This window comes from Primulina eburnea, chromosome 9, assembly GCF_022965805.1.
Source record: "Primulina eburnea isolate SZY01 chromosome 9, ASM2296580v1, whole genome shotgun sequence".
In the NCBI taxonomy this organism is placed as follows: domain Eukaryota; kingdom Viridiplantae; phylum Streptophyta; class Magnoliopsida; order Lamiales; family Gesneriaceae; genus Primulina; species Primulina eburnea.
Genome location: NC_133109.1, coordinates 28,197,632 through 28,225,492, shown reverse-complemented (window position 1 = coordinate 28,225,492; position 27,861 = coordinate 28,197,632). Strand labels below are relative to the sequence as shown.

Below are 27,861 nucleotides of genomic sequence, written 5' to 3'. Positions count from 1 at the left end.
ACGTTAAGCTTAACGTCAGGATAACGATAAGGACGAATTCGGGAATATTTTAAAAACTATGAAGGATTAATTAAGCAGTCAAAAATCATGAGGGACTGAAATGGAAAAAGCAGTTAACGAAAAGGATGAAGTTCTACTAAAATATAAGAGAGCACATATACCAAAAAAGAAATATATTATGGATTTAGTAGCTTCACTTTGAAAAATAACAAGAACAAATAATAATAATATAATAATAAATCAACGTGTCCATTTAAAAGTCTAAAATTAAAAATAAAAAAAACTAATAAGTTATTCTTGCCAGCGCCAAAGAAAAATGCGCAATTCAATTATTGAAGTATACCCTTGTGGTCAATCTCGAGTCAACCAACAGTAACGAATTGAATTCCATGTGCAATTTGCATGATGTACACATCTCCATACGTCCCCACAGATTTCTCTCATCCGCAAGCACAAAAATTTACAGGTGTAGTTAGATTCTTCGCCGACGAATTAATTCTCCATGTCAGAACTTCGATCCCGGAAGATATTTCCTTTACTTCCCCTATGTTACTTCTTCCATTTTTCTTCTATTTTCATCCCTGCTTTTACTTACTCTGTACCCGATCAGTACTTCGTCAACTGCGGTTCGGGTTCTAGCCCACAAGTCTACGGCAAGACCTTCGTCGGCGACGAGAATCACGGGGGATTTTCCTTGTCCTCAGGCAACAACGACCCTGTCCAAAATCCTAGCTCATCCAGTGTTGAACTCTACCAAAGTGCAAGAGTTTTCAGAAAGCAATCTTGGTATGAGTTCAATATCGAACAAGGAGGCACTTTTGTGGTACGCTTTCATTTCCTGCCATTTCCCTCCTTTGGAAATGTCTCCGATAATCGTTTCAGTGTTGTGGCATCTGGGTTTTTGCTTTTATCCCAATTTACTGTCGAAAAGTCTGATTTGTTACCACATACCGAAGAGTTCTTGATTACAATGGATGCGGGTAAATTCAGGGTTTATTTTGTGCCGGATGGAGATAATTCTTTTGCTTTCGTCAATGCACTCGAATTTTTTATTGCTCCGCCTGGATTTATCCATGATTCTGCTCTTCATGTAACTCGGGAAGGAAGCAGGGGAGATTATTCCAAAAATCTTTTATCTTTCCCTTCACGTGTGATTCATAGGATTAATGTTGGAGGGAAAAATATTATGCCGAATAATGACACCTTGTTGAGAAGTTGGATTCCTGATGATCCTTACTTGTTTAACAGGGAAACAGCGAAAGATAGTGTACCTTACGGTTATAGGCCTCATTACCAGAACCCGGGGGCGACCGAATTCGATGCCCCTGATTTCGTCTACAGACTGCAAAGCAAATGAACATTGATAATAGTAGTGTGTATAATCTTTTCAATATTACTTGGCGTTTTGGTGTGAAACAAGGAGCTAAGTATCTTTTGAGAGTGCATTTCTGTGACATTGTTAGTGATACCTCAAATGAATTTTTTCAATTCAATCTTTACATATATAGTCAGTTCGGTGTCATTATATGGCCCTATGATGAAATTCCTCAGCTAGCTGCTCCTTTCTACAAAGATTATCTGGTTGATTCGGATGATTCGGGTTTTATCAATGTGAGTGTTGGCCCTAACAGTGATTCGCGTGTTAAAAACGCTTTTCTTAACGGGGTAGAGATAATGCAGCTGATTGAAGACAAGCGTTCGGTTTCTGAAGGAGGTGGGGGTACACATTTGTTTGTCATCATAGGTTCGGTTTTAGGAAGCGCAATTGTAGTCACTGTGATCTTGATATCGGCCCTTCTTTGTTTGAAAAGAAGGAAGTTGAAGGCGGTCGAGGCATTTGATCGCCCATTAGTACCTCTCTATGGAGGTAGTTCATACAGTAGAACTACCGATAAGACTGTCCTCGGATCACCCTTTGCTGATCTTAACCTCGGTTTGAAGTTACATTTCTCTGAAATTCAATACGCCACGAAAAATTTCCACGCGAAATTGATGATCGGTGAAGGTGGATTTGGAAAAGTGTACAAGGGCATGTTGAGGAATGGTACAAAAGTTGCTGTCAAAAGAAATGAGCCCGGGAGCGGTCAAGGCCGCCCTGAATTCCAAACAGAAATACTGGTTTTAGCGAGAATTCGTCACAACCATCTCGTTTCCTTGATTGGGTATTGCGACGAAGGGGATGAGATGATTCTTGTTTATGAGTTTATGGAGAAGGGAACGTTGAGGGATCATCTGTATAAAGCAGAATCTAGGGAGGAGTCGACTCGGAGTCCTACATTGTCATGGGATCAACGGGTTCGTATGTGTGTTGGTGCAGCAAAAGGCATTCATTATCTACACACTGGTTCAAGTGACCCAATAATCCACCGGGATATCAAGTCAACAAACATTTTACTCGATGAACATTACGTTGCTAAAGTTGCGGATTTCGGCCTGTCAAGATCCGGCCCTAGCGATCAAACTCCCGTTAGTACTGAAGTGAAAGGCAGCTTCGGATATCTCGATCCTGAGTATTTTAAATGCTTACAATTAACACAAAAATCCGATGTGTACTCTTTCGGGGTTGTACTTCTCGAGGTACTATGCGCAAGGCCGGTTGTTGATCAATTTTCCAGAGATCACCAAGTTAGCTTGGTTGAGTGGGGGTTGTCTTCGATAAAAAGAGGGCAGCTGGAACAAATTGTGGACCCGCTTCTTGAAGGCAAGATCAATCCCGATTCTTTGAGGAAATTCGGGGAAACTGCGGAGAAATGCTTGCAAGAATATGGAACAGATAGACCTAACATGGTTGATGTTTTGTGGGACTTGGAATATTGTTTGCAGATTCATCAGAAGGTTACACCACGGCTACCATTCGAAGATAGCACGACAGACATCGGATTGCCGATGCCGGTTATCCAACGTTTGCCTTCTCATAATCTCCCCAGTGATGATGATGAATCCTGCAGTTTTACTAATACAAGTCAAGTTAATGCTGGTGAGGTGTTCTCTCTGTTGAACATTGATGAAGCTAGATGACTTTGTTCTTGCTTGCTGTGTTGTTATGTGTATTTAGGGAGTCTTTATTATTATATTTATTTAAAACAACTCGTAAGTTTTGATATCATGAAAGCGCAGTACTGTAACTACGTTTTTAAAGTGTTTGGATAAATAAAAATAATGTCAGCGCGATCGGAACATGTATATCTATACTTCTATACTATTATATCAAGTATGAGGTCCTAATAATAACCGTTCTACGAGGACACCAACTTTCTTTCTTGTTTTACCTTTTTTAATTTTTTATATTTACTATTTTATTATAGTTGAGCCCCTAATAATAACCGTTCTATGAAGACACCAATTTTCTTTCCTATTTTACCCTTTCTCATTTTTTATATTATATTTTTTCTTAACAAATAATATTAAATTCACCGTCATAAGGAAACTGCTCACGTGAAAAATAATATTATTTCTTCTCCAAACTAGCCACTGTGAAAAATAAACTCTCTTCTTTATGTTGTGACGTTATTATGTTGTAATATCATGAATATTTAATATATTAGCCACATGTATTCAGGACACACGCAACGCGTGTGCCACGGTTGCTAGTATAGATATGTTGTTCACTCAGCTTGTTCACATGTGTGTCTCTATCAATAAAGTGACATTAATATATTTGATGCGATGAAATATATCCAATAGGTGAATGTTACTTCATTGGTGTACATGATGGATGGCGAGCATATCAAAACTATATGTATATTATTTTTATAAAAATATGATAATATTATTATTGTAATACTAAGTAAAATTATTATTTATAATTATCACGATAATTGCAATTATTTAATAATATCATTATTGTATATTATTTCTACTATTATAGTCATGAAATTAATTTGCATAATATGTTAATAAAGATGGATTTAGGATATTATAAAATTAATGTGAATTTAAAGATATTCAAATTAGAAATTAAAAATAAGTTGTAAAAGCTCAACTAGTTTTTATAAGCTGTCAAAACTAATCATATTAATGCCTTATAATTTTTTTTAGATAATTTTATCCCAAACAAGTTTTGAAAGGTTATGTGCTTTATAAAAAGCTAATGGGTGTAGTCGGATTATTATTATTGTTTTTTTTTTTTTGTGGTAAAGTCGGATTGAAATTCATTAAAAATAAAATAATTTAATGTACTGAGAATACTAAAAGTTTTATTATTAAAAACATATAAAAGTTAATGAATATATAAAGTCAATAATATCCATAAATAAAAAATTATAAAAGATGTGTGAAAAATTGAAATTTATTATTTAGAATAATATAGAAAGACCATTAATGAAAGAATATAACAAGTGGCGTGACAAAATATAAGAATTAATTTTGTGGTCAAATATAAAAGTGTAAAATATTGAAAATTAGCGTGTGATGGTGCATGTAATGTTTTAATTATTTTTGGATTATTTTCAAAAAAAATTTATAAACGGTCTCTCAATTTGTGAAAAAAACATAATTGAGTGGAGAAAATTTTAAAAGTGTATAGTTTAATATATTGTGAGTTTGAGATTTTTATTTTTTAACGTAAATATTTATTTTTAACACGTTATCAGCACGATACTCAAAGCTTCTCCACATTTTTCTAAACTTCAAAACACAAGAAAAATGTAACAATATTCAAAAGTAAGAATATTTATTTTACTTTTATTTATTTTTATTGTGTATATATTTAATATATAATATCATGTTATTATATAAATGAGTCTGTAATGTGACTGTTTCACTGTATATATATTTTTATAGTGTTATATATATAATAATTATATATATATGTGTGTGTATTTGTAAAATGTCACAATAATATATAAAAGTCGCTGATACCTCATTATAATAATGTGATGTGATATACATAATTATTTAAAAATGATTAACATCATATACATCATATTATTTTCATTAAATTATGCATTATACATACATTTATTTTTTAATATTTTGTATTTGTATAAACGGGGTCATAAACGGCTAGTTTTTGCCCTATAACTATGATTTCACAAACACACTTAATGACTCCAAAATTACTCTTATTCCTAAAAAATTTTCTTCATCAATTTTTCAAAGAAGTAGAAGATGGTTCTTTTAAGGTTATTTTATATAATTATTTTGGTTATTATACTCACTAGTCTTGTATTTATCGGAGAATATCTGCCTAACGTTTTTCTTTATTTTTAAGAATACTTGTACTTGTAATTTATTAATTACTTTGTATTGTCATATTAATAAATTTAGAACTTAACTTAAAAAATGCATTGTTGTTTTTCTAGTACCACATGTCAAATTTGGCAAAGCTCGAATTTGTTGCGCTTGACAATATAGGAAAAAATTATATGATATGAACTCTCGATGTAAAAATGCATATTGAGTCATTGGGTCTAAATGAGACTATTGAAGAAAATAGTATCTCATCATTACAAGAAAAACAAAAGCTATGATATTTTTTCATCGACATCTTGATGAAGAATTAAAATGTGAATATATCAATGAAAAGATCTCATGACTTTATGGAAAGGATTAAAGAAAAGATTTGAACATATAAGGGAAGTTATATTTCCGACCTCCCGTGATGAATGAAATACGCTAAGATTCCAAGATTTTAAGAAAGTCAGTGATTACAACTCAGGAATGTATCGAATAATCTCGAAATTAAAATTTTGTGGACATGAGGTTACGAAATTGGAAATGCTTGAAAAAATATTTTCCACTTTTCAAACATCAAATATAACTCTACAATAACAATATAGAGTGCGTGGATTTGCGAGATATTTCGAACTTATCGCATGTCTTGTTATGGCGGAAAAGAACAACGAGTTTCTAATGAGAAATCATAAGTCTCGACCCACTGGATCAACAGCATTTCCAGAAGTAAATGTTGTAATTAAAAATGAATTTAAACCTAGAAACAAAAATCAAAGTCGAAAACAAATTTTGGTCGAGGTCGTGGACGTGAAAGTGGTCGTGATCGCGACCGTGGTTTTGAAAACAATCGAGATAGTTACTTCTATAACTCATCTCAAATGAACATCACGAATCACCCACTACAAAGGCATCATGAGAACACGAGCGTTAATGAAAATAACTTAAAACGATTTGAAAGTTATTTTTTAGATGCGGCACTCCATGACATCGGTATCGTATTTGTCGAGCCCCCGAGCACCTTTGTAAACTCTATAAAAAATCAATAAAAGGAAAAGAAAAATAGACCAACTTCATTGAACATAGTAACCATTTGAGTGATTCAATTCATTTTGATGCTGCAAATTTTCTGAATGATTTCTTTGAAAATGATCAATATATTGGTGGAATAGAAATATAAAATATTTTATTTTCCATGTACTCACATGATAATGTTTTATTGTATACCATGAAAATTTCAAAACAATTTGCGACATGACACTTATGGACTAGAAATATAAAATATTTTATTTTTCATGTATTCATATGATAATGTTTTATTGTATAATTATGATATGTATTATATTTTTCAATAGATTACATATGCATTGTTAGTAAATTTTTTTCATTTCATATTTTTTTAAGTTCAAATATAGAAAATGTTATAAAAATAAGCTAAACAAGGAACTATCCCCACGAAGTTTGCATATCTGATAGTGCTACAACGCACATTATTCTACCGAAATAAAATATATTTCTTGAAAATAAAACCAACAAAAATAATGATGAATATAATATCAGGTCTTGTAGACTTGATTAAAGATTGTGGTAAAGCACATATTTCTAATAAATGATGTTTTGTATTCACCACAATCGAAAAGAGGTTTGTTGAGTTTTAATGACATATATTCTCATAGGTATGATACTCAGACCATAAATGAAAGAAATGATAAATATATGTGAATTACCACACATAAATTAGGAATTAAATATGTAGTTGAAAAACTACTAATGCTCCATACTGGATTGCATTATATACATATAAGTCCAATTGAATCAAACATGATAGTTGATAATTATTTAACATTAGTTAATTGACATGATCGATTAGGACATCATTGTTCAATAATGACGCGAAAATTTATAGAAAATACACATAGTCATCCGCTGAAAGACTATAAGACCTTTCAAAATAATAAGTTTCAATATAAAACATATTTTCTTGAAAAATTGATTGTACAATAGGGAAATTGATTCCGCAAAATATTTATTATTTTGAAAGACAACGGATGACTCAACTATGAGCATGTCTAAAACATTTTCCTTTTAGAACAGGCCCTAGCTGCAGCACTGTTTGGAGTGTCAATTTAACCTGTTTTAGAAAACTATTTTTTTCCTTCTAGAGCTGGGTTGAGAATTGAGGATAAATTTTATTACAATTACGTCTCGAATTTGAAATCTTGATGACACATTTTCACTGAACATGCATCAAAATATTTGTAGCCCTTAAATTTTTTTTTTGGGTAATGGATAGTCCTTCATCTTTTGACCATAAGGTTGGGTCCTTGAATGTTTTTAGACTTAAATAAAACAAAGTTGAAGCTCGGTTTCATTGAGTAACCAAAACTAGAATTGCCTACCTCTTGTAATTTGTGATTCCTCTTCCATTATTAATTTGATTTGTGTAAAAATTTCAAACAATCTACTTTTATTTTCTTTACAAGAAACTGAGACATTGTCAAAATCTTACATTGATACCAAGTTTGGGATAATTTGAAGCCCTTTTTTAGATATATTTATCTCAAAATTTGAAAAAATATTAATCCAACGACCGTTGTCCTCACTTCTTATTCGTCTTTGCTTTAATAAAATAATCTTGAAACGCAAATGAAAACTCATAATCATTAAAAACAAGCAGCAATAGTAGTTCAAGCAAAACCTACAGAACTCATTGAATATGTTCCAACTTCAACTGCTGATAAACTTGATAAATAAATAATTACAATTTCATGCTGAATGAAGTAAACTATATATACATATCATCTCTTAAGCAGAAGGCACCTGATTCTGGCGTCAGGCAATCCAATGAACAAATCAGTCTCCACATGATCATAAACTTCACTAATACCTGCGCACCGTACATTAGCTCTATCTTCGTTTGATCCTCGTTCTGCTTCGAATTTACACTGCAGTAATGATTTTTCAAGGTCTAGTCAATACTTCTGCGTGAACATATTAACTTACGACGAGCAAACGGATCGCGGGTCTTCTTTATGTCATAATTTAGTTGAGTTCTCATGAAAATTCAATACCAAATAAAACTAACTAATCACGTACCTTCTCAGTCAGAACAGCATTTTCAGCAGCTAGGCCTTTTCCCTGGAATTATATATTTCACAAAAACAAATATTTAAGGACATCCATTTTGTCAGAAAAATTATTAACACATATCTTTGTGTTCGAGAAATTTTTCTTGACATTTCAACCTAATTATCCTTCTCTATGATAGCCTGAAACAATAAGTATTGTTTTTAATAGATGTACCTTTTCTTTCAGTTGATCCACCTGCCGCTTGTACACTTGTATCTGGAAAAAAAATATATACGAAATTTTTCGAATCATTCGATATGTTTTATGTTACTAATGCTCTAACTACTAATTTACCAAGAAAATACTCGAGCTGCGAGTAACACAAAAAGAAGTGAAGCGCAACACCCGAGTGCTTTACAAATAATACTGATACAAAACAAAGGGTGCCGAAATCTTTGATCTGTTAGCTCGGGATGGACCAAATCAATCCATATATGTTTGGTAATGTAAATCATATCCATCCCTTTATTTTCTTCAACTTCGCTTAGTGGTTAAACTTAAATTTCTGTAGCAAAGCTCTTTTTCGCTCTATAATCCTGACTCCGTCCCTGAATGCGATTTTTACCGTTGTTTTTAAGGAAAACTATCATAAGCACAATAAAACCGTGCATGAGAGGGAACTAGGGCAGGCAAGACCGACTGCGATCTTTACCTTCTTTGTTCGGATGTTGCTTACGCTATGCTCCAACTGTCGTTCCAGCTGTTGAAGTTCTTCAATGTTGCATGTTCCCAAATTTTCACCGAGTAGCTTCCTGATTAAATTCGAACAAATTTGTCACAAATTCGAACAAATTTGTCACACAGAAACAAGAATCCTATTTAATAGCACATCTATTTTACCGTTTCGAAGCTTCAAGCAGCTCGATCTTTGTCATCAGAGCTGCTGTTTCATGCTTTAACTGCTGAAAATTTTTAACTATTTACTACTATGAGCAAATTATTATGCACTAGTATAAAAAAATTTAAATTAAAAATTCAATATCAAATGAAACCTGTATATTTTGTTCGTCTATAGGGATCTTAGCTTGAGCATCTTCAGTATGCATTCGATATCGCGCTATCGACTCCTGCATGCTGGAAGTTTGATAACATGAAACCAGATATTCTTCAGTTCTTACAAACCTTGAAAAATAGGGATGATGTTTTAAAATAACACATATATTAAGAAATAAAACAAAATATTCTCTGTAGGTATCAAATATTTTGCTTTTCCGTGTAATTTCTATGTATCTAAAAATGAAATCAAATATTATAACCTTACTTTAATTTCGATTCCCAGAATTTAATTTTATCAATTTTTCACATCTTGTTTAATTCTTATCTTCATTGCAACTCGTGATTAATATTATATTCTAATCCTATACATTATAATTTAAAAAATACAACCTATCAACTTATAATATAAACAAATATCCAATATTTTTTTCACATCTCATGCATGTTGTTCGAAAAAAAATCAGAATACAAAAATTAGACACATCATATATTCTAAAAATGTAAGTATTTGCAACAAAAAAAAAAAAATTAAAAATTAAAAAGCCTTTGGGTTATAGGAAGAGAAGACCGACCACCTCTAACTAGGGTCTCTCTTGACTATGTCAGTATTTCTGTCACACTAAACGCAGTAAAAAAAATAGAACACGTATGCATGCTTATATAAAGACAACTTCCCTGAAAATAGAAGAATTCTCGATTCGATGTTATTTATTTTTTAAGGTTGTTATGTCTATTAAGATTGATATTTGAATCTATCTCAATTTCAAAAATTAGTTCAAGTGGGATGATTGTCCAAGTTTATATATAAAACTTCCATGAATTTTATCATATCGATGTGAGAGAACTAATACACCCCCTCATGCTCAAAAATGAACATTTGGAGCGTGAAATTTATAAGACAACGGATGACTCAGTGAAACATGAGTTCTGACAACATGTTAAGATTGAGACATGAACCTAATTCAACCACAAAAACTAGCTCAAGGAGATGATTGAATAAGTGATTTTATCCAACCGATTCGGGACATAATAACATTATCCAACTCACCAACCTTGAGTTAAGAATTTTGAAGGTAAATGACCTGTTATAATTCTTGAAAAGCATATAGTTCGTAAACTAATTAATCAAATAATCAAATCTAAATCCATGCAATTTCTCGTTTTTTATAATTACTATTGAGCTATTCCAAAACAAAGGCAACAAATATAAGATTTAGGGTACAGAGCATGACAAATTTTCTATTGAAAAATTGATACAAGCTAGCTATACTGAGCCACGTGGCTTTTGAAGATTTATTGAGCAGTTAGCTAATGCAGTTTGGAATATAAATTTAATTTCGACAAAAAAAATATATACATGTCAAGAAATTAAATTCTCGTTTTTGCTAAATTTTCTACTTTTATAAAACATATTTTTCTTTCCATCAAATTATATTACGAATTAGAAAATCGAATAGGAATTGCTTGAATCATCCTAAATAAAGACATCACGATTCACCAAACAATTAGTTTGATACCATAGAACGGCCAGACTCAAGTCGTCCAGTTTACTGGAATATTCCGGCCAAGGACTAGTTGTAGGTGTTTGGCTCTTTAAATGTGATGTCTGGAATAAATATCACAATTTGTTGATTCAGTAAAATGATATTATTAGATATTTAACAATGTTAAAATAACTAAATATATCATATCTTGGTCATAAAAAGTTCAAATGATTTGAAATTTGGAGGCGTGTTTTGAGTTCTAGAAAATTTTATCATTTGACTGGTCCAAACGGATATATCGGTGTTTAAAATATTAAATATTATATATTATATTATTTTATTAATATAATATAATATTTTTAAAAAAAATTGAGGATGTGATTTCAACACAACAGAAGACGTTTGAACAAAGAGGTGAGGCTGAGAGGAGCGAAAAGAAATAATAAAGTTTTGAATTTTCATTTCGATCTATCCAATCGACTGACCGACTTCAGTTCTGGAACCGTTGACACGAGGTTTTCGATTTGAGGAGAAAAAATTATATTTTTTGTGATGTTGGAATAAATCCGATAAATTGATAAATCGAAATTAAATATTGTTAGATAGTCTATGATTTTCATGAAGAAGAGAAGATTATAGTGGTGTTATTTTGAATTATTCTCAATTTATTATAAGTACATATTTTAATCATTGGATTGAAATTGAGAAAATTTTATCAGTTGTTATTAATTTGATTATATATTTGGAGTCTATGAAGTATAGATTATCTACTGATATGAAATTTTTGTAGTTTAGCGGTTGTTTTTATATAGCCTATTAATTGAAATTAATTTATTAGGGTGTGTTAGATGTTAGTATTGATAACTAAATACATCGGAATATTAACTGTTGAACGATGAAGAAGTATAATTGATTTTATATTTTTGTTGAATTTATTGTTGTTAGGCTATTTGATGCGTTATATTGAGGCTTTTATGATTGTATTGATACGGTGACAATGATCTGCTAATTGTGGTTGAATTATTTAGGTACGTCACAAGGCTCATGTTCAAAGAAATAGCCAGATTATATATATATGTATATATATATATATATATATATATATATACATATATATATATAATTGATTATCAGGTACGTGTTGATGTACGGACATACGTTGTTATTGTTTAGTATTGATGAATACTATTGTGTTAAAAGATGGTAAATCACCGAGAATGGGTGATTTGATATTATATCTGTTGTTTATTATTGTTGATGTTGGTGGTTGTCGTTTATTGGGAGACGTATGATGATGTTATTTGTCACAGTAATAGGGGAGCGACCAATCGATCGACGATATTTTTGTCGCCGGAGTAGGAGTGCGATATATCGTTGATGTTTCTTGATCGACGATATTGTTGTCGCTTGAGTAGGGGTGTGATGTATCGTTGATGTTGTTTGATCGACGATATTACTGTCGCTGGATTAAGTGTGTGACGTATTGTTGATGTTACTGTTACAGTAGTAGGGAAGTGATGATGTTTATATTGTTGATGGGGTGATTGTCCAGACACAACAAAAGATGTATTACATTTATCATTCCAGTTATATTTTATGTTGTTGATAATATAATTTTTATACAATCAGAAAGAGCGTTGGACCTTTTATGGAAGGGTTCTCGTCCCCGTGTTCTGTTGGTGTCTGCTATCCGAATGTCTCGATTATTGGAGCATGGACATGAGAGTTCTTTTTTTATGTTGTAGATGTGACAGAGAAGAAGTAGTTAAGATAGAGGAGATACCTATAGTTGATGACTTCGCCGATGTATTTCCTGATGAGATTTTAGGCTTCCCACCAGCCAGTGAGGTGGAGTTTGGGATTGTGTTGATGTCAGATATTTCCGTTATTTCTAGTGCTCCTTACAGAATGGCACCAGCAAAGTTGAGAGAGTTAAAAGACCAGTTACAGGACTTGCTGGACAAAGGATATATTTTTCCTAGTGTATCGCCTTGGGTGCACCGGTCCTATTTGTGAAAAAGAAAAATGGAACGATGCGGCTTTATATTGACTATCGACAGCTGAATATAGTAACAATTAAGAATAAATATCCCCTCTCTCGTATTGATAATTTGTTTGGTCAGTTGCAGGAACCTCAATATATTCGATGATTGATTTGAGTTCAGGATATCATCAGTGTAATAGCCGAGCCCGGTGTACGGTACGGTTTAAGATTTACTTGTTATTTGGGTTATGATTTAGATGTTTAGAGTTGTGTTTTGGGCTATAGTATTGTTGGTTAATGTTATCTTGAGGTATTGGATGTTGTTGGTTGTTCGTTTCAGCATTTCGGATTGATTTTAGTTGCATTGGTACTGTTCATTGCCGAAGCAAGAGTGCACTCGCGCTCTTAGAGGAGTGCCCCCGCGGTGTACTATTCATCATTTTGGTTTTGAAAGGCCGTGGCATCACCGCACCCGCGGCAGTGTAAGCACCGCACCCGCGGTGAGACCGCACCAGCGGTAATTGTAGCACCGCACCCGCGGTGATCGTGCATGGGATTTTTGTTGGAATGCCGTGAGCTTAGCGCACCCGCGGTGCTTGTGTGACCGCACCCGCGGTGTAAGTATGGGCGAGATATTTAGTTGCTTTTGGGAGTGGTTGGCCATACTTTATCTTATCCTTTCCTCTTCATTTCGAGATTCTCTCATTTCTTAAGGGTTTTCATCCATTTCAATTGCTTCCTACCTTTGATTCTTGGAGTTATTTGGAATTCCGGCTTGAGATTGTCGTTCTCCGTGGTATAAGGAAGCTTAGGTAAGTTTTTGGTGCGATTCTATTAAGGTTTTGAGTTAAGGGTTGACTTGGGCTTGATGTTTGAGTTGGTTAATGGATTATTTGACTTGTATTTGTGGATATAGAGTTGATATTGGTGTTGTTTATGGATTATTGTTGTAGGTGGTGACCAAGAGCTAAGTTTGAGGTGTTCTATTGGTTTGTAAGTGGAATTTCATCCTTTTTGCTCACATGATATTATATGTATTGTGTTTTAAAGATTTTAAAGTGATATTCCCTTCCATTGATCCATTGTTATGTATTGATTTCATTGATTATCTATTGGAGGTATTGTATATCTCACTATTGTTAAAAGGGAATACAAGAGAAAATATGAGATTGTGAAAGGACGGCCTTAAATGCTATTCAGAGTTCAAATGTTTTATTAGATTGATTAATCATAGTCAGAGCATTGCATGCAATTAGATGATCATCGACCATAGACTTTTATCCCTCAGAGTTATCGGTTTATATCGATAGGGATATTAGCACCAGAGCAGAGATACTATTGATATCAATCCAACCAGAGAAAAGAGAATACCATCTTATTGCTATCTTATTGATATGCTATTGCTACAGTTATTGCTACAGTATTAATGTTTCAGAGTTGATGGTATTTATGATTTAAAAGTCATGTTTTACAGAGTATATTGTATCATTGCTATGTTAGAGTTCCACTTGCTGAGATTTATTCTCATTTCAGTTTATTCATGTGATGCAGATAAGAGTGACCGACCAGGACACTGATCGTGGATGGGATTCATATGCATACACCGTTGGAAGGAAGATTGTTTTGTACTATTTTGGGACATGATCATAAGAATGATTGTTTTGTATTTTGTATGTCATTTGAATGATCATGTGATTATTTTGTAAACATTTTTATGAAATGTATTTTGAAACTCCTTCCATATTTTAAAAGAAAATTTTATTTCCGCTGTATATTTAATGTTACGGGTCAGGGTGTCACATTTAGTGGTATCAGAGCGGTGTTCTTCGGACCAATGCATATGACTTCGTCTACTCTCAACTGTCCGGGTATGTTTTCTTGCATCTATCCATTGTTATCTATTGATTGGTGTCTTGTGAGCAATTGTAGAGTATGCCTCCTAAGCGTAAGGCGGCAGAGGGTGAGGATAGTTCTTCCTCGAGAGTTGTCGACGAGTTCGGCAAGTTGCTTAAGGAGCAGGCTAAGGTGCATAGCGATCAGATTCAGCAGTTGCTCCGATTGCAAGGAGCAGGACAGGGTCGAGGCCAAGTGAGAGGTCAGGTTGCTCAGGCTGTTGGCACTGATGCCGTCTTTTCTGCTTTCAAGAGAATGGATCCACCGGAATTCGCAGGTAGCACCGATCCTCTAGTTGCTGTCGAGTGGGTCAAGGCGCTTGAAGCTATCTTCGATCATCTCCAGTATGAGGACAAAGACAGGATCAGTTGTGCTGTTTTCATGTTGGTTAAGGCTGCCCGCATTTGGTGGAATGCGACGAAGGTTGGTGTGACTGTTGCGACACTGAAGTGGTCAGAGTTCACTGACCTGTTCTATGACAAGTATTTCCCCGATGCACTTCGAGCGAGGAAGGTTACGGAGTTCTTGGAGCTTCGACAAGGGAGCTTGGATGTTGGTCAGTATATCCTGAAGTTTGAGGAGGGTTGCTTATTTGCTCCGTATATTGCTTCGAATGACAAGGACAAAGGCGCTCATTTCATTCGAGGCCTTAGAGCTGAGATTCGCCGTGATATCAATATGTCCAAGGCCGTTACTTTCAAGGAGATTGTGTCCAAAGCTTTGTTGGCCGAGCAGGATGAGAAGGATATCGCCAGGGAGAGGCAAGAGAGGCATCAAGCTGTTGCTCAGAGAGGCCAGGGTTCTAATCAGAGGGGCAGGGATCGTTTCAAGGGCAAGGGCAAGATGGAGTCGAGTCCTAGACCTCCGCCAGTTCCAGTTGTTCCATTTGATCCCGAGAAGCCACTGTGTCCAAAGTGTGGCAAGCATCACCGTGGAGAGTGCAGATTTGGCACTCATACTTGTTATCGTTGTGGCACGGCAGGCCACGTTGCCAGGAATTGTCCTCAAGGAGCTAGCCAGGGGAAGGTGCAGGGTCGTATCTTTTCGATGACCAAGGAAGGTATTAATCATGATTCTTCATTGATCTCTAGTACTATTTTGATTTCAGGCAGAGTAGCTACTACTTTGATTGATACTGGTGCTACTCATTCTTTTATGTCTGATTTGTTTTTGAGATCTTTGGGTACAGTTCCTTCTGTTCTTCCCCTTCAGCTTAGTGTTGTTTTGCCTTCGGGGGACGTGTTGTGCCCGACATCGATTGTCTTTGCGTGCCCTGTTCGTATTTAAGAGCGAGTTGTCTTCGCTGATTTGATTGTTATCCCTATGGTTGCCTTCGATGTTATTCTTGGCATGGATTGGCTTTCGACTTACCGTGCAGTTATCGATTGTGTTGCTAAGAAGGTGACTTTTGCAGATGATGGCCAGGGAGGAGTTATCGCCAGCTCAGGTACTTCGCTGGTCCTTCCTTTTATTTCTTGTCTTGAGGCTGAGAGATTGTTGTGTAGAGGTTGCGATGGGTTTCTTGCTTCTATTGTGGATGTTGATAGACTGATTAAGTTGAATATTGATGATATCGATGTTGTGAGGGAGTTTGCGGATGTGTTTGAGGATGATGTTCCGGGTTTGCCACCGGATAGAGATGTTGAGTTCGTTATCGATCTAGCTCCTGGTACGGTTCCTATCTCTAAGGCTCCGTACCGGATGGCCCCTACTGAGATGAAGGAGTTGAAGGCGCAGTTGCAGGATCTTCTAGATAAGGGTTTCATTCGTCCGAGTTTTTCGCCTTGGGGAGCTCCGGTTCTGTTTGTCAAGAAGAAGGATGGTTCTTTGCGTCTGTGTATCGACTACAGGGAGCTCAACAAAGTGACTGTCAAGAACAAGTATCCATTGCCACGGATAGATGATTTGTTTGATCAGCTTCATGGTGCCACTGTGTTTTCGAAGATTGATCTTCGGTCTGGCTACTATCAGTTGAAGGTTAGGGAGTCTGATGTCCCTAAGACGGCTTTCAGGACCAGGTATGGTCATTTTGAGTTTCTCGTGATGTCTTTTGGTTTGACCAATGCCCCTTCAGTCTTCATGGATTTGATGAACCGTGTGTTCAAGCCTTATCTGGATAGCTTCGTCATTGTCTTCATCGATGATATCCTGATCTATTCCAAGACCAGAGAGCTGCATGCAGAGCATCTCAGAGTGGTTCTTCAGTTGTTGAGAGAGAAGAGGCTGTTCGCCAAGTTGAAGAAGTGTGAGTTTTGGCTGGATCAGATTTCTTTCCTAGGCCATGTTGTTTCGAGAGATGGCATTGCTGTTGATCCATTGAAGATAGAGGCGATTCAGAATTGGCCTATTCCTACCACTGCCTCTGAGGTACGCAGTTTCCTTGGTTTGGCGGGTTATTATCGTCGTTTCATTTCAGATTTTTCCAAGATTGCCCTGCCATTGTCCAATCTGACGAGGAAGACTGTGAAGTTCGAGTGGTCCATCGATTGCCAGCGTGCATTTCAAGAGCTGAAGGACAGGTTGACGACAGCTCCTGTTCTTTCTTTGCCTAGTGGTTCCGAGGACTTTGTGGTCTATACCGATGCGTCGAAGAGAAGCCTTGGTGCAGTGCTGATGCAGCGAGGTAAGGTTATTGCCTATGCTTCTCGCCAGTTGAAGGATTATGAGAAGAATTATCCGACGCATGATTTGGAGCTAGCAGCTGTGGTTTTCGCCCTGAAGATTTGGAGACATTATCTGTATGGCGAAAAGTGTGAGATCTTCACAGACCACAAGAGTTTGAAGTATCTGTTTTCTCAAAAAGAGCTCAATATGCGGCAGAGGAGGTGGTTAGAGCTTGTCAAGGATTATGATGTGACTATCAGTTACCACCCAGGGAAGGCGAACGTTGTGGCAGATGCGTTGAGTCGCAAGTCGAGTGCTTCATTGAGTTCTTTGATTCAGAGGCCATTGTTGATGGATTTGCAGAGAGATGAGATAGATCTGGTTATTCCAGGTACCATTGCTCGTCTTTCAGCGTTGGTTATTCGATCTACTTTGACGGACAGGATCCGTAGAGAGCAGTCGACTGATGTTCAGTTGGCAGAGTTGAGAGCTAGAGCAGAGGAGAGAGGGAATTCAGAGTTTGGTTCGAATGGTGATGGTTTGGTGACTTTCAGAGGCCGTATTTGTGTTCCTTCAGGCGATGATATTCGACGAGACATTTTGTCAGAGGCTCATACCGCACCTTATTCGATTCATCCAGGCAGTACGAAGATGTATCAGGATCTTCGTCGGCTCTACTGGTGGTCAGGTATGAAGAGAGATATTGCTTTGTTCATTTCTCAGTGCCTTACTTGTCAGCAGGTGAAGATTGAGCATCAGAGACCTGCTGGGACATTGCTTTCATTGCCGATTCCTCAGTGGAAGTGGGAGCATATTACGATGGATTTCGTGACTGGTCTTCCCAGAGTTCAGAGAGGTTATAATTCCATTTGGGTCATCGTTGATCGATTGACCAAGTCAGCGCACTTTCTCCCAGTCAAGACGACGTACTCCATGAATCAGTACGCCGAGGACTATATTGCAGAGATTGTTAGACTTCATGGTGTGCCTGTGTCGATTGTGTCTGATCGTGACCCCAAGTTTACCTCCGAGTTTTGGAAGAGTTTGCATAGAGCTTTGGGTTCGCGGTTAGCGTTCAGTACAGCTTATCACCCTCAGAGCGACGGTCAGTCAGAGAGAGTCATTCAGATTCTTGAGGATATGCTCAGAGCTTGTACTATTGACTATTCTGGTAGCTGGGATTCTAAATTGCCACTTGTGGAGTTCACGTACAACAATAGCTACCAGGCGTCGATTGGGATGGCACCGTATGAGGCACTTTATGGCAGGAAGTGCAGATCGCCTTTGTTTTGGGATGAGGTTGGAGAGAGGAAGATGTTGGGACCAGAGTTGGTCCAGCAGACGGCCGATGTTGTTGCTGTGATCAGAGAGAGGATGAAGACTGCTCAGTCCAGACAGAAGAGCTATGCAGATGTTCGTCGCAGACCTTTGCAGTTTGAGGTTGGCGATCATGTATTTCTGAAGATAGCACCTCTCAAGGGTGTGATGAGATTTGGCAAGAAGGGTAAGTTAAGTCCGAGATTTATTGGCCCTTTTGAGATCTTGGACAGAGTTGGTGACAGAGCCTACAGATTAGCCCTACCGCCCGATCTTGACAGAGTTCATAATGTGTTTCACGTATCGATGCTCAGGAAGTATATTGCAGATCCTTCCCATGTTCTTCGCCACGAGCCATTGGACTTGACGCCGAATTTGACGTACCAAGAGATTCCGGTCCAGATTTTGGATCGCACAGTTAGAGTTCTGAGGAACAAAGAGATCGGCATCGTTAAAGTCCTTTGGAGGAACCATTTGATAGAGGAAGCTACGTGGGAACCAGAGGATGAGATGAGAGAGAAGTATCCTGAGTTGTTCGTGCAGTGACGTCAATTTCGCGGACGAAATTCCTCTAAGGAGGGGAGATTGTAATAGCCGAGCCCGGTGTACGGTACGGTTTAAGCTTTACTTGTTATTTGGGTTATGATTTAGATGTTTAGAGTTGTGTTTTGGGCTATAGTATTGTTGGTTAATGTTATCTTGAGGTATTAGATGTTGTTGGTTGTTCGTTTCAGCATTTCGGATTGATTTTAGTTGCATTGGTACTGTTCATTGCCGAAGCAAGAGTGCACCCGCGCTCTTAGAGGAGTGCCCCTGCGGTGTACTATTCATCATTTTGGTTTTGAAAGGCCGTGGCATCACCGCACCCGCGGCAGTGTAAGCACCGCACCCGCGGTGAGACCGCACCCGCGTTAATTGTAGCACCGCACCCGCGGTGATCGTGCATGGGATTTTTGTTGGAATGCCGTGAGCTTAGCACACCCGCGGTGCTTGTGTGACCGCACCCGCGGTGTAAGTATGGGCGAGATATTTAGTTGCTTTTGGGAGTGGTTGGCCATACTTTATCTTATCCTTTCCTCTTCATTTCGAGATTCTCTCATTTCTTAAGGGTTTTCATCCATTTCAATTGCTTCCTACCTTTGATTCTTGGAGTTATTTGGAATTCCGGCTTGAGATTGTCGTTCTCCGTGGTATAAGGAAGCTTAGGTAAGTTTTTGGTGCGATTCTATTAAGGTTTTGAGTTAAGGTTTGACTTGGGCTTGATGTTTGAGTTGGTTAATGGATTATTTGACTTGTATTTGTGGATATAGAGTTGATATTGGTGTTGTTTATGGATTATTGTTGTAGGTGGTGACCAAGAGCTAAGTTTGAGGTGTTCTATTGGTTTGTAAGTGGAATTTCATCCTTTTTGCTCACATGATATTATATGTATTGTGTTTTAAAGATTTTAAAGTGATATTCCCTTCCATTGATCCATTGTTATGTATTGATTTCATTGATTATCTATTGGAGGTATTGTATATCTCACTATTGTTAAAAGGGAATACAAGAGAAAATATGAGATTGTGAAAGGACGGCCTTAAATGCTATTCAGAGTTCAAATGTTTTAATTGATTGATTAATCATAGTCAGAGCATTGCATGCAATTAGATGATCATCGACCATAGACTTTTATCCCTCAGAGTTATCGGTTTATATCGATAGGGATATTAGCACCAGAGCAGAGATACTATTGATATCAATCCAACCAGAGAAAAGAGAATACCATCTTATTGCTATCTTATTGATATGCTATTGCTACAGTTATTGCTACAGTATTCATGTTTCAGAGTTGATGGTATTTATGATTTAAAAGTCATGTTTTACAGAGTATATTGTATCATTGCTATGTTAGAGTTCCACTTGCTGAGATTTATTCTCATTTCAGTTTATTCATGTGATGCAGATAAGAGTGACCGACCAGGACAGTGATCGTGGATGGGAGTCATATGCATACACCGTTGGAAGGAAGATTGTTTTGTACTATTTTGGGACATGATCATAAGAATGATTGTTTTGTATTTTGTATGTCATTTGAATGATCATGTGATTATTTTGTAAACATTTTTATGAAATGTATTTTGAAACTCCTTCCATATTTTAAAAGAAAATTTTATTTCCGCTGTATTTTTAATGTTACGGGTCAGGGTGTCACAATCAGATACGAGCTAGAGATGAGGATATTCAGAAGACAATATTCAGTACCAAATATGGGCATTATGAGTTTTTAGTTATACCGTTTGGGTTGACGAATGCTCCGGCTGTATTTATGAGTTTAATGAATAGGGTATTTCAGTATTATCTCCATTAGTTTGTTATTGTGTTTATTGATGATATATTTATATGTTCCAGGAGTGAGGTTGAGCATATAGAGCATTTGCGTTCAGTATTACATGTACTGCGAGATAGACAGTTGTATGTCAAACTCAGTAAATGTGAGTTTTGTTGGATCGAATGGTCTTCTTGGGTCATATTATATCGAAACATGGAATTTATGTTGATCCAACGAAGTTCGAAGCAGTGTTGCAGTGGTCTGCACCTACATCTTTAACGGAGATCCGTAGTTTCTTGAATTTATCATGTTATTATCGTCGATTTATCGAGGGATTTTCAAAGATTGTTAGACCTTTGACACAGTTGACTCAGAACGGTATGCGATTTTAGTGGTCTGAGACATGTGAGAGGATTTTTCAGGAGTTGAAGAACTGACTGACAAACGCACCGGTGTTGTCAATCCCTACGGAAAACGAGAGGTTGACGCATCATTACTTGGTTTGGTATTTGTTTTAATGCAAGATCGACATGTTGTGGCATATTCCTAGAGACAGCTGAAGTCACACGAAACAAGGTATCATGTGCATGATTTGGAGTTGGTAGCCATTATTTTTGCGTTGAAGATATGGCGACACTAATTATATGGTACCCCGTTTACGATTTATACGTATAATAAGAGTTTGAGATTTTTGTTTACACAGACATAGTTGAATATAAGACATAGATGATGGTTAGATTTGTTGAAGGATTAAGACTATGAGATTGAATATCATCTTGGTCGGGCTAATCTTACAGCTGATGCATTGAGTCGTAAATTGAGCTATACTAAAGAGGATGTGAGTCGTTTATCAGCTATGATGATGTCTTGTTATTCCTTGGGATATGATTTTGATATCTCGACAAATCCTATCCAGGCATCTACCTTATTAGCTGAACATGATATATGTGTTGCATTCGTTATACACAGATAATAGATTGGGAGATTTCAGCGATGGAAGGAGTTGGTTTGTTGGAAACAAGATACTCGTTTTAGAGTGGCTAATGATGGTAGTTTGATGATGAATGATAGATGGGTAGTTCCTGATTCATCTGGATTGTGCCAGGGCCTATTGCAACGTGTTCATTGCAGTCGGTATTCAATCCACCCTGATGGCAAAAAGATGTATAAGGATCTACATTCTCCGTTGTTTCTTGGGTCTAGCTAGCTACTACCGGAAGAAAGTTTATTTGGGGATCTGACTGCCAAGAGAGTTTCGAGAAGCTGAAGTAAGTTTGACTTCAACCAGTTCTATCGATACCTTCAGGGCAGGGAGAGTATGTTCTCTACACAAACGCTTCGAAGCATGGTTTAGGCGCAGTCCTGATGCAGAATGATCGAGTGATAGCTTATGCGTCTAGTCAGTTGAAGGTTCATGAGAAAAATTACCCGACTCATGACCTCGAGCTTGCAGCAGTAGTATTTGCTTTGAAGATCTGGAGACATTACTGATATGGAGAGAAGCGCAAGATTTTCACTAATCATAAAACTTGAAGTACTTTTTCACCCAAAAAAATGTTGAATATGAGCAACGAAGATGGTTAGAATTGGTGAAGGACTACGACTGTGATATAAGCTACCACCCAAAAAAAGTTATTCTAATTACGGATGCTTTGGGTAGAAAGACCTGCAGTTATTACTCTATTGTCAGTTCAGAGACCATTGCAGTCAGTGATTCAGCGGTTCGAGCTCGCATTGTATGCTAGGGGCGAGGCCCCTAATCTCTCTATTATGACAGTGCAGACGACTATGAAGGGATTGAATTCGTGAAGGTCAGTCTTCTAATGAGCAGTTGCAAAAATGGAGATTGAGAGTTGAATCTAAAGGCCGGAAGCTGTATTCCGAGGAGGATGGCATAGTTCGATATTGAGATCGACTATGGGTTCCTAGCGGCGATTCACTGAGAGAGGTTATTTTGAAGGAAGCTCATAATACTCCGTACTTCATTCATCCTGGAAGTACGAAGATGTACAAGGATTTACAGTCGTAATGGTGGTCGGGCATGCAGTGAGAAATCTTGCGTTTTGTGTCCGAGTGTTTGACATGCCAGCGAGTTAAGGTAGAGCATCAAAGGTCAGCCGGGAAGCTTAAGACACTTCCTATTCCTGAGTGGAAATGGGAAAATATTACGATAGACTTTGTAGTGGGATTTCCAAGGACTGTCAGAGGATTTAATGTCATTTGGGTGATAGTTGATCGTCTTACGAAATCAGCACACTTTCTACCTACTAAGACGACCTTCACCATGACACAGTATGCAGAGCTGTATATCCGAGAGATAGTTCGACTGCATGGGATTCAAGTGTCTTTTGTTTAAGTCAGAGATCCGAGGTTCACATCGTCTTTCTGGAAGAGTCTGCATTCCGCGATGGGAACAAAGTTGTTGTTCAGTACATCGTTTCATCCTCAAACCGATGGTCAGTCCAAAAAGATGATTCAAATTTTTGAAGATATACTTCGAGCTTGTGTGATCGATTTCCAAGGAATTTGGGAATCAAAGTTACCTCTAGTGGAGTTCACCTACAACAATAGCTACCAATCGTCTATAGTTATGGCTCCTTACGAGGCACTTTATGGGAGAAAGTGTAGATTACCGACACATTGGTAAGAGGTTGGTGAAGGAGGGGAACTCCGTCCAGACTTTATCAAGCAGACAGCAGAGAAAGTAGTTAAAATCTGAGATAGGATTAAGACTGCTCAAAATCGCCAAAAGAGTTATGTTGATAAGCGACAAAGGGAGCTAGAGTTTGCAGTGGGTGACCACGTATTTGTAAAAGTAGCAACTATGAAGGGTGTTGTGAGATTTGTCAAGAAAGGAAAACTCAGTTCGATGTTCATTTGACCGTTTGAGATTTTACAGAAGATTGGGACATTAGCTTATAGAGTGGCGTAGCCACCGATACTGGCTAGAGTGCATAATTTGTTCCATATCCCAATGCTACGAAAGTACATGTCGAATCCTTCACATGTACTGAATTATGAACCTCTGTGGTTGACTCCAGATATGTCATACGAGGAAAGGCCTATAAAAATTCTGGATAGGAAAGAAAGAAAGCTCCGAAATAAAGTTATTCAAATGGTCAAAGTCAAGTGACTATATTATTCGGAGGAGGAAGCTACTTGCACCGAAACTGACATGAGGAGTTGCTACCCGGAGTTATTCAGTAAGTTTTAATTTCGAGGACGAAATTTCATTTAAGGGAGTGAGGAATTGTAAGGTCCAAAATACGATAACGTAGTCTAACTGCATTCAAATCTAGGATAAATTAAAAATGCTTAATTAAATTATTTTAATTGCATTAATCAAATGTGGTAGGCATGTTTACATATTCATGAAAAGTTATTTTATTAAAAGTATTTTCACTGTTGTATGTTGATGTATTTGTATTACTTGTTACTATGCAGGTGAAGATTTTGATGTTGAGACAGGAGGGTTGAATGACTGAACTGGCTAGACGGACGATGCAATAACCCGAGGACCTATGCATTGCTAGTTTTTCCGCACAATTATTGACAATAAAAGTAATATTTTTCATAAGTTGAGTATGATCGAAGATCTGTCTCACAAAATTGGCCAATAAAACTATCTCACCAGAGTTTTATGTTGTTTACAAGAGCGTAAACAAATATTAGTGAATGCGTAACTCCTGCAAAATTCGATATTTTTCCTCTAAAATATTTTTTTCTAAAGAAAGAATTTCAAATGGAGATGGATTTGAAATCCATTTCATATACTAAAAATAAATAACTTAAAATAAAAGTCAATAAAATCCCTTGTAAAAATCGTTTTGTCGAAATAATTAAACTTGATGAATTTAAATTATGAATTTGAAATTTTTATATCCAAATCTTTCCATTCAAATGGACTCTGAGAGGATTTAACTATGCAAATTTGATTTTAGATATAACTGTTTTGATTATTTAGTTGTGTAAATTTTATCAAGTTCTTTTTGTGAGGTATTATACGTTTAATCGATATTATAAGTAATTTGAATTAAATATATTTGATGAAACATAAATAAAATACTAAGGTTGCATTTAGATTGATGTATTTTAAATCCATGTATTTTTGTAGTTTTACAGAAGCAAAATCATAAATTTTAAATTAACTCATTTCATGTTTATATAAGGTTTCATATTAATTAGGATATATTTTTCAAGCTCATTCAGTAGTGAAATATTTGAAATTCATTTCACTTTAACTGATTCATTGTTAACAATAAAAATATAACCGAAATCCGTTGATTTCACATCCATTTATTCAAAGGCAAACTAAATGACTTTCAAGTTTCAAATCGTGGGGTTGTATTAAGCAACTAGAAATGGTAATCTTTTCGTTAAGAGAGTTTGAAAGTAAAATATGGTGTTATCAATACGTTTTCGAGTGCAAATAATAGTCTTCATTATCCAAAAATTCACACATTTTGAGCTTAAATAATAATAATAAAAAAAGTCTATTATGTGTGCTAGCTAGTCAAGTTTAATCCACTTCATAATCGATTTGCATGACCTATGTGAGAATGCAGCATTGCTCACACCTACGCCGGACGTGCACCGCCGTTGCTCGCCCATAAACATTCATACTTGATCTATCCTAGACGCCTTTCATTCACTCGGTACTATTCAATACAAACTATGCAATCTATTCTATAGATACCAACTCTATAGTGGTCATTTTTCTTGGATTATTCTTCTTTTAGTATATATATGTAGACTCTCAATAAGTGCATCCATCAATAAATACTACTAGGTCATGCAGAAAATCCAAGTCCAAAGTATTAGTCAAAATCCTTAGATTTATAAGCCTCTACACAATAATGGTTGTCAGCATCTATTTCTCACCCACCCCAAATCTTGATTCTCCAAAGAACTACGTGAAATAAACTTTTATTGATCACCACATATATATATATAGAGAGATAAATGGCTTGTGACAGCTTGTGCAGAAAATCCAAGTCCAAAGTATTGGTCAATATTGTTTTTCTTGATTCACTTGGCTTGTGACAGATTGAAATAAAAGTTTTGGAAAAGGTTTATATATAAAAGGGAAACTTAACATACATACATATATATTTATAAAGATTTTATATATATCCTAACTAAGACTTAGTGGTAGATCATTTAATTCTAATATCAATAACCCATATACTTTACTGTATATATATATATATATATATATATATATATATATATATATATATATATATATATATATATATATATATATATATATATATATGGTTGTTTGTGTTAAATACCTTGAACTGGCGTATTCATAGAGTTTTCCTCTTGGAGAAAAGATGACGAGTGCAACCTCAGCATCACAGAGGACAGAAAGCTCGAATGCTTTCTTGAGAAGGCCATTTCTTCTCTTGGAGAAGGTGACTTGCCTGCTCGTTGCGTTCTCTATTCGCCTCATCTGAGTCTTCCCTCTCACCATTTTTTTCCTTTTATCTTTAGTAAATCAAGAACCACCTGTAAGTAACATGGAACAAATCAATAAAAAATGAAAAATCAACCAGAATTATAATTCTTTTTCATTAATATTAATTAATAGGCTTTTTATTACTTGATGAAACAAATGATTGACTGTGTGTGTGATTCAAGATTTGCTATATTGAAAAAGAAAGAAATCAAAGGGACAGGGATGGAAATTTTCTGCTTGCAGGGTGAAATCCGAAAGGGGGTGACTTACAAATTTGGTATTAAAAAAACGAGATCAGAGGAATTCACTTTTGGTTGCAGGTTTGGAGCAAAATAGGACTGGAAAAGGCAAGAAAACAATCTGAGATAAATAGATGCATAGAAAGAAAGAAAAGATAAAAAAGGAAAATAAATGGAAAAATGTACGCTAAACTTGTAAATATTTTACACAGATAAGTGATTGATTGATAGGGGGGAAGGCCTATTTTTTCTGTTTTCCTTTTTTTTTTTGGGTGGTTTTTCTTGAAATATATTTTTGGACATTTTTCCGTCGGTATATGGACTTGTTTCCTTATTCATACTATTTTTACCGCTTCTTTTTTACTATTCAAGCCCCGACAAGCAGAAGGAAGGGTGAAACATAAAAAAAAACCAAAAATTAATATTAGGGGAAATTACTCATAAATCCCTAAAACCAAACTTAACTTGTCCCTAACTCCCTAGCCATCAAAAACTCTCTTTTAACTCCCTAAACCTATAAAATTGACAAAACTACCCTTATTCCCTATTTTCTTTTAATTGATCCTCCGCGCTTCAAAAATGGTATCAGAGCATGGTTAATTTATTTCAAACACGAAAATTTTATTATTACTAGTAACTAAATGTATGAGAAGGAGAATTTCTAAAAAATTATGAATCCGAACTTCAGTTCGAGAAAAATAATTTACAAGAACTATTCCAATATTTTGGAATATACACAAGTTTATCTAACTATTGTTAGATATCAGAAACAGGAGAACAAAGGAAATTTATCTCCTGATGAAAGACAGCAGTGTTTGCAAAACCTTGCATACACAAAAGGTAGACTCTTAAGGGCCAAAAAGACCAGATCTTCAATGATCTGTTAAATATGCCAGGGACTACCATCCAGTTCGAAATTGAACTTATTTCCTTGGAAATAATTCAATTAGAACAAGAATTACAGCGAAGTACATGCTTCACTGAACTCAGAACGAAAGGTATGCGATTACAAGGTTTAAAGAACCGTAAAAACATACTTCAAAATCTACTCAGAAGAAATTCTTCAGAGAACAATGAATCTGTATAGACAGAAGATCTACGAAGGGAAGCAACAGCACCCTCAGGTAAAAATTTATGATTCAGAATAATAAATTTCTGGAGATAGTACCAGACTCCTCTAAGCTCTCTCTGGATCTTAGAGAAATACAGAAAACGGTACAAAATTATGGCAATATGCTATATTATGTACCTCAAAGGATTGAAAAGGT

The 27,861-nt window shown here is 36.0% G+C and overlaps 2 protein-coding genes across 5 annotated transcripts; one reads left to right on the top strand and one right to left on the bottom strand.

Annotated features, from left to right (window-relative positions):
* The first annotated feature begins 371 nt into the window (after nt 1-371).
* On the top strand, nt 372-3,087 carry LOC140841441 (probable receptor-like protein kinase At5g24010). The gene is given in 2 exon segments (XM_073208860.1): nt 372-1,337; nt 1,340-3,087. Coding segments are annotated over 2 exon segments (2,514 nt in total). The 5' UTR covers nt 372-502; the 3' UTR covers nt 3,019-3,087.
* Nucleotides 3,088-7,804: 4,717 nt separating this feature from the next.
* Nucleotides 7,805-26,793, bottom strand: LOC140840489 (MADS-box protein SOC1-like). 4 transcript variants are annotated; one of them, XM_073207678.1, is made up of 8 exons: nt 26,499-26,793; nt 26,188-26,404; nt 9,294-9,375; nt 9,142-9,200; nt 8,954-9,053; nt 8,476-8,517; nt 8,269-8,310; nt 7,805-8,117 (listed from the first exon to the last, which is right to left on the bottom strand). In XM_073207678.1, exons 2-8 carry the CDS (start codon nt 26,367-26,369, stop codon nt 7,971-7,973), a joined length of 654 nt encoding a protein of 217 aa, XP_073063779.1. In that variant the 5' UTR covers nt 26,370-26,404; nt 26,499-26,793; the 3' UTR covers nt 7,805-7,970. The 4 variants fall into 4 exon arrangements, with proteins under 4 accessions (XP_073063779.1, XP_073063776.1, XP_073063778.1 ...); XM_073207675.1 differs by having other exon boundaries at nt 9,142-9,203; nt 26,621-26,793; XM_073207677.1 differs by having other exon boundaries at nt 9,142-9,203; nt 26,625-26,793.
* Between the last annotated feature and the right edge of the window lie 1,068 nt (nt 26,794-27,861).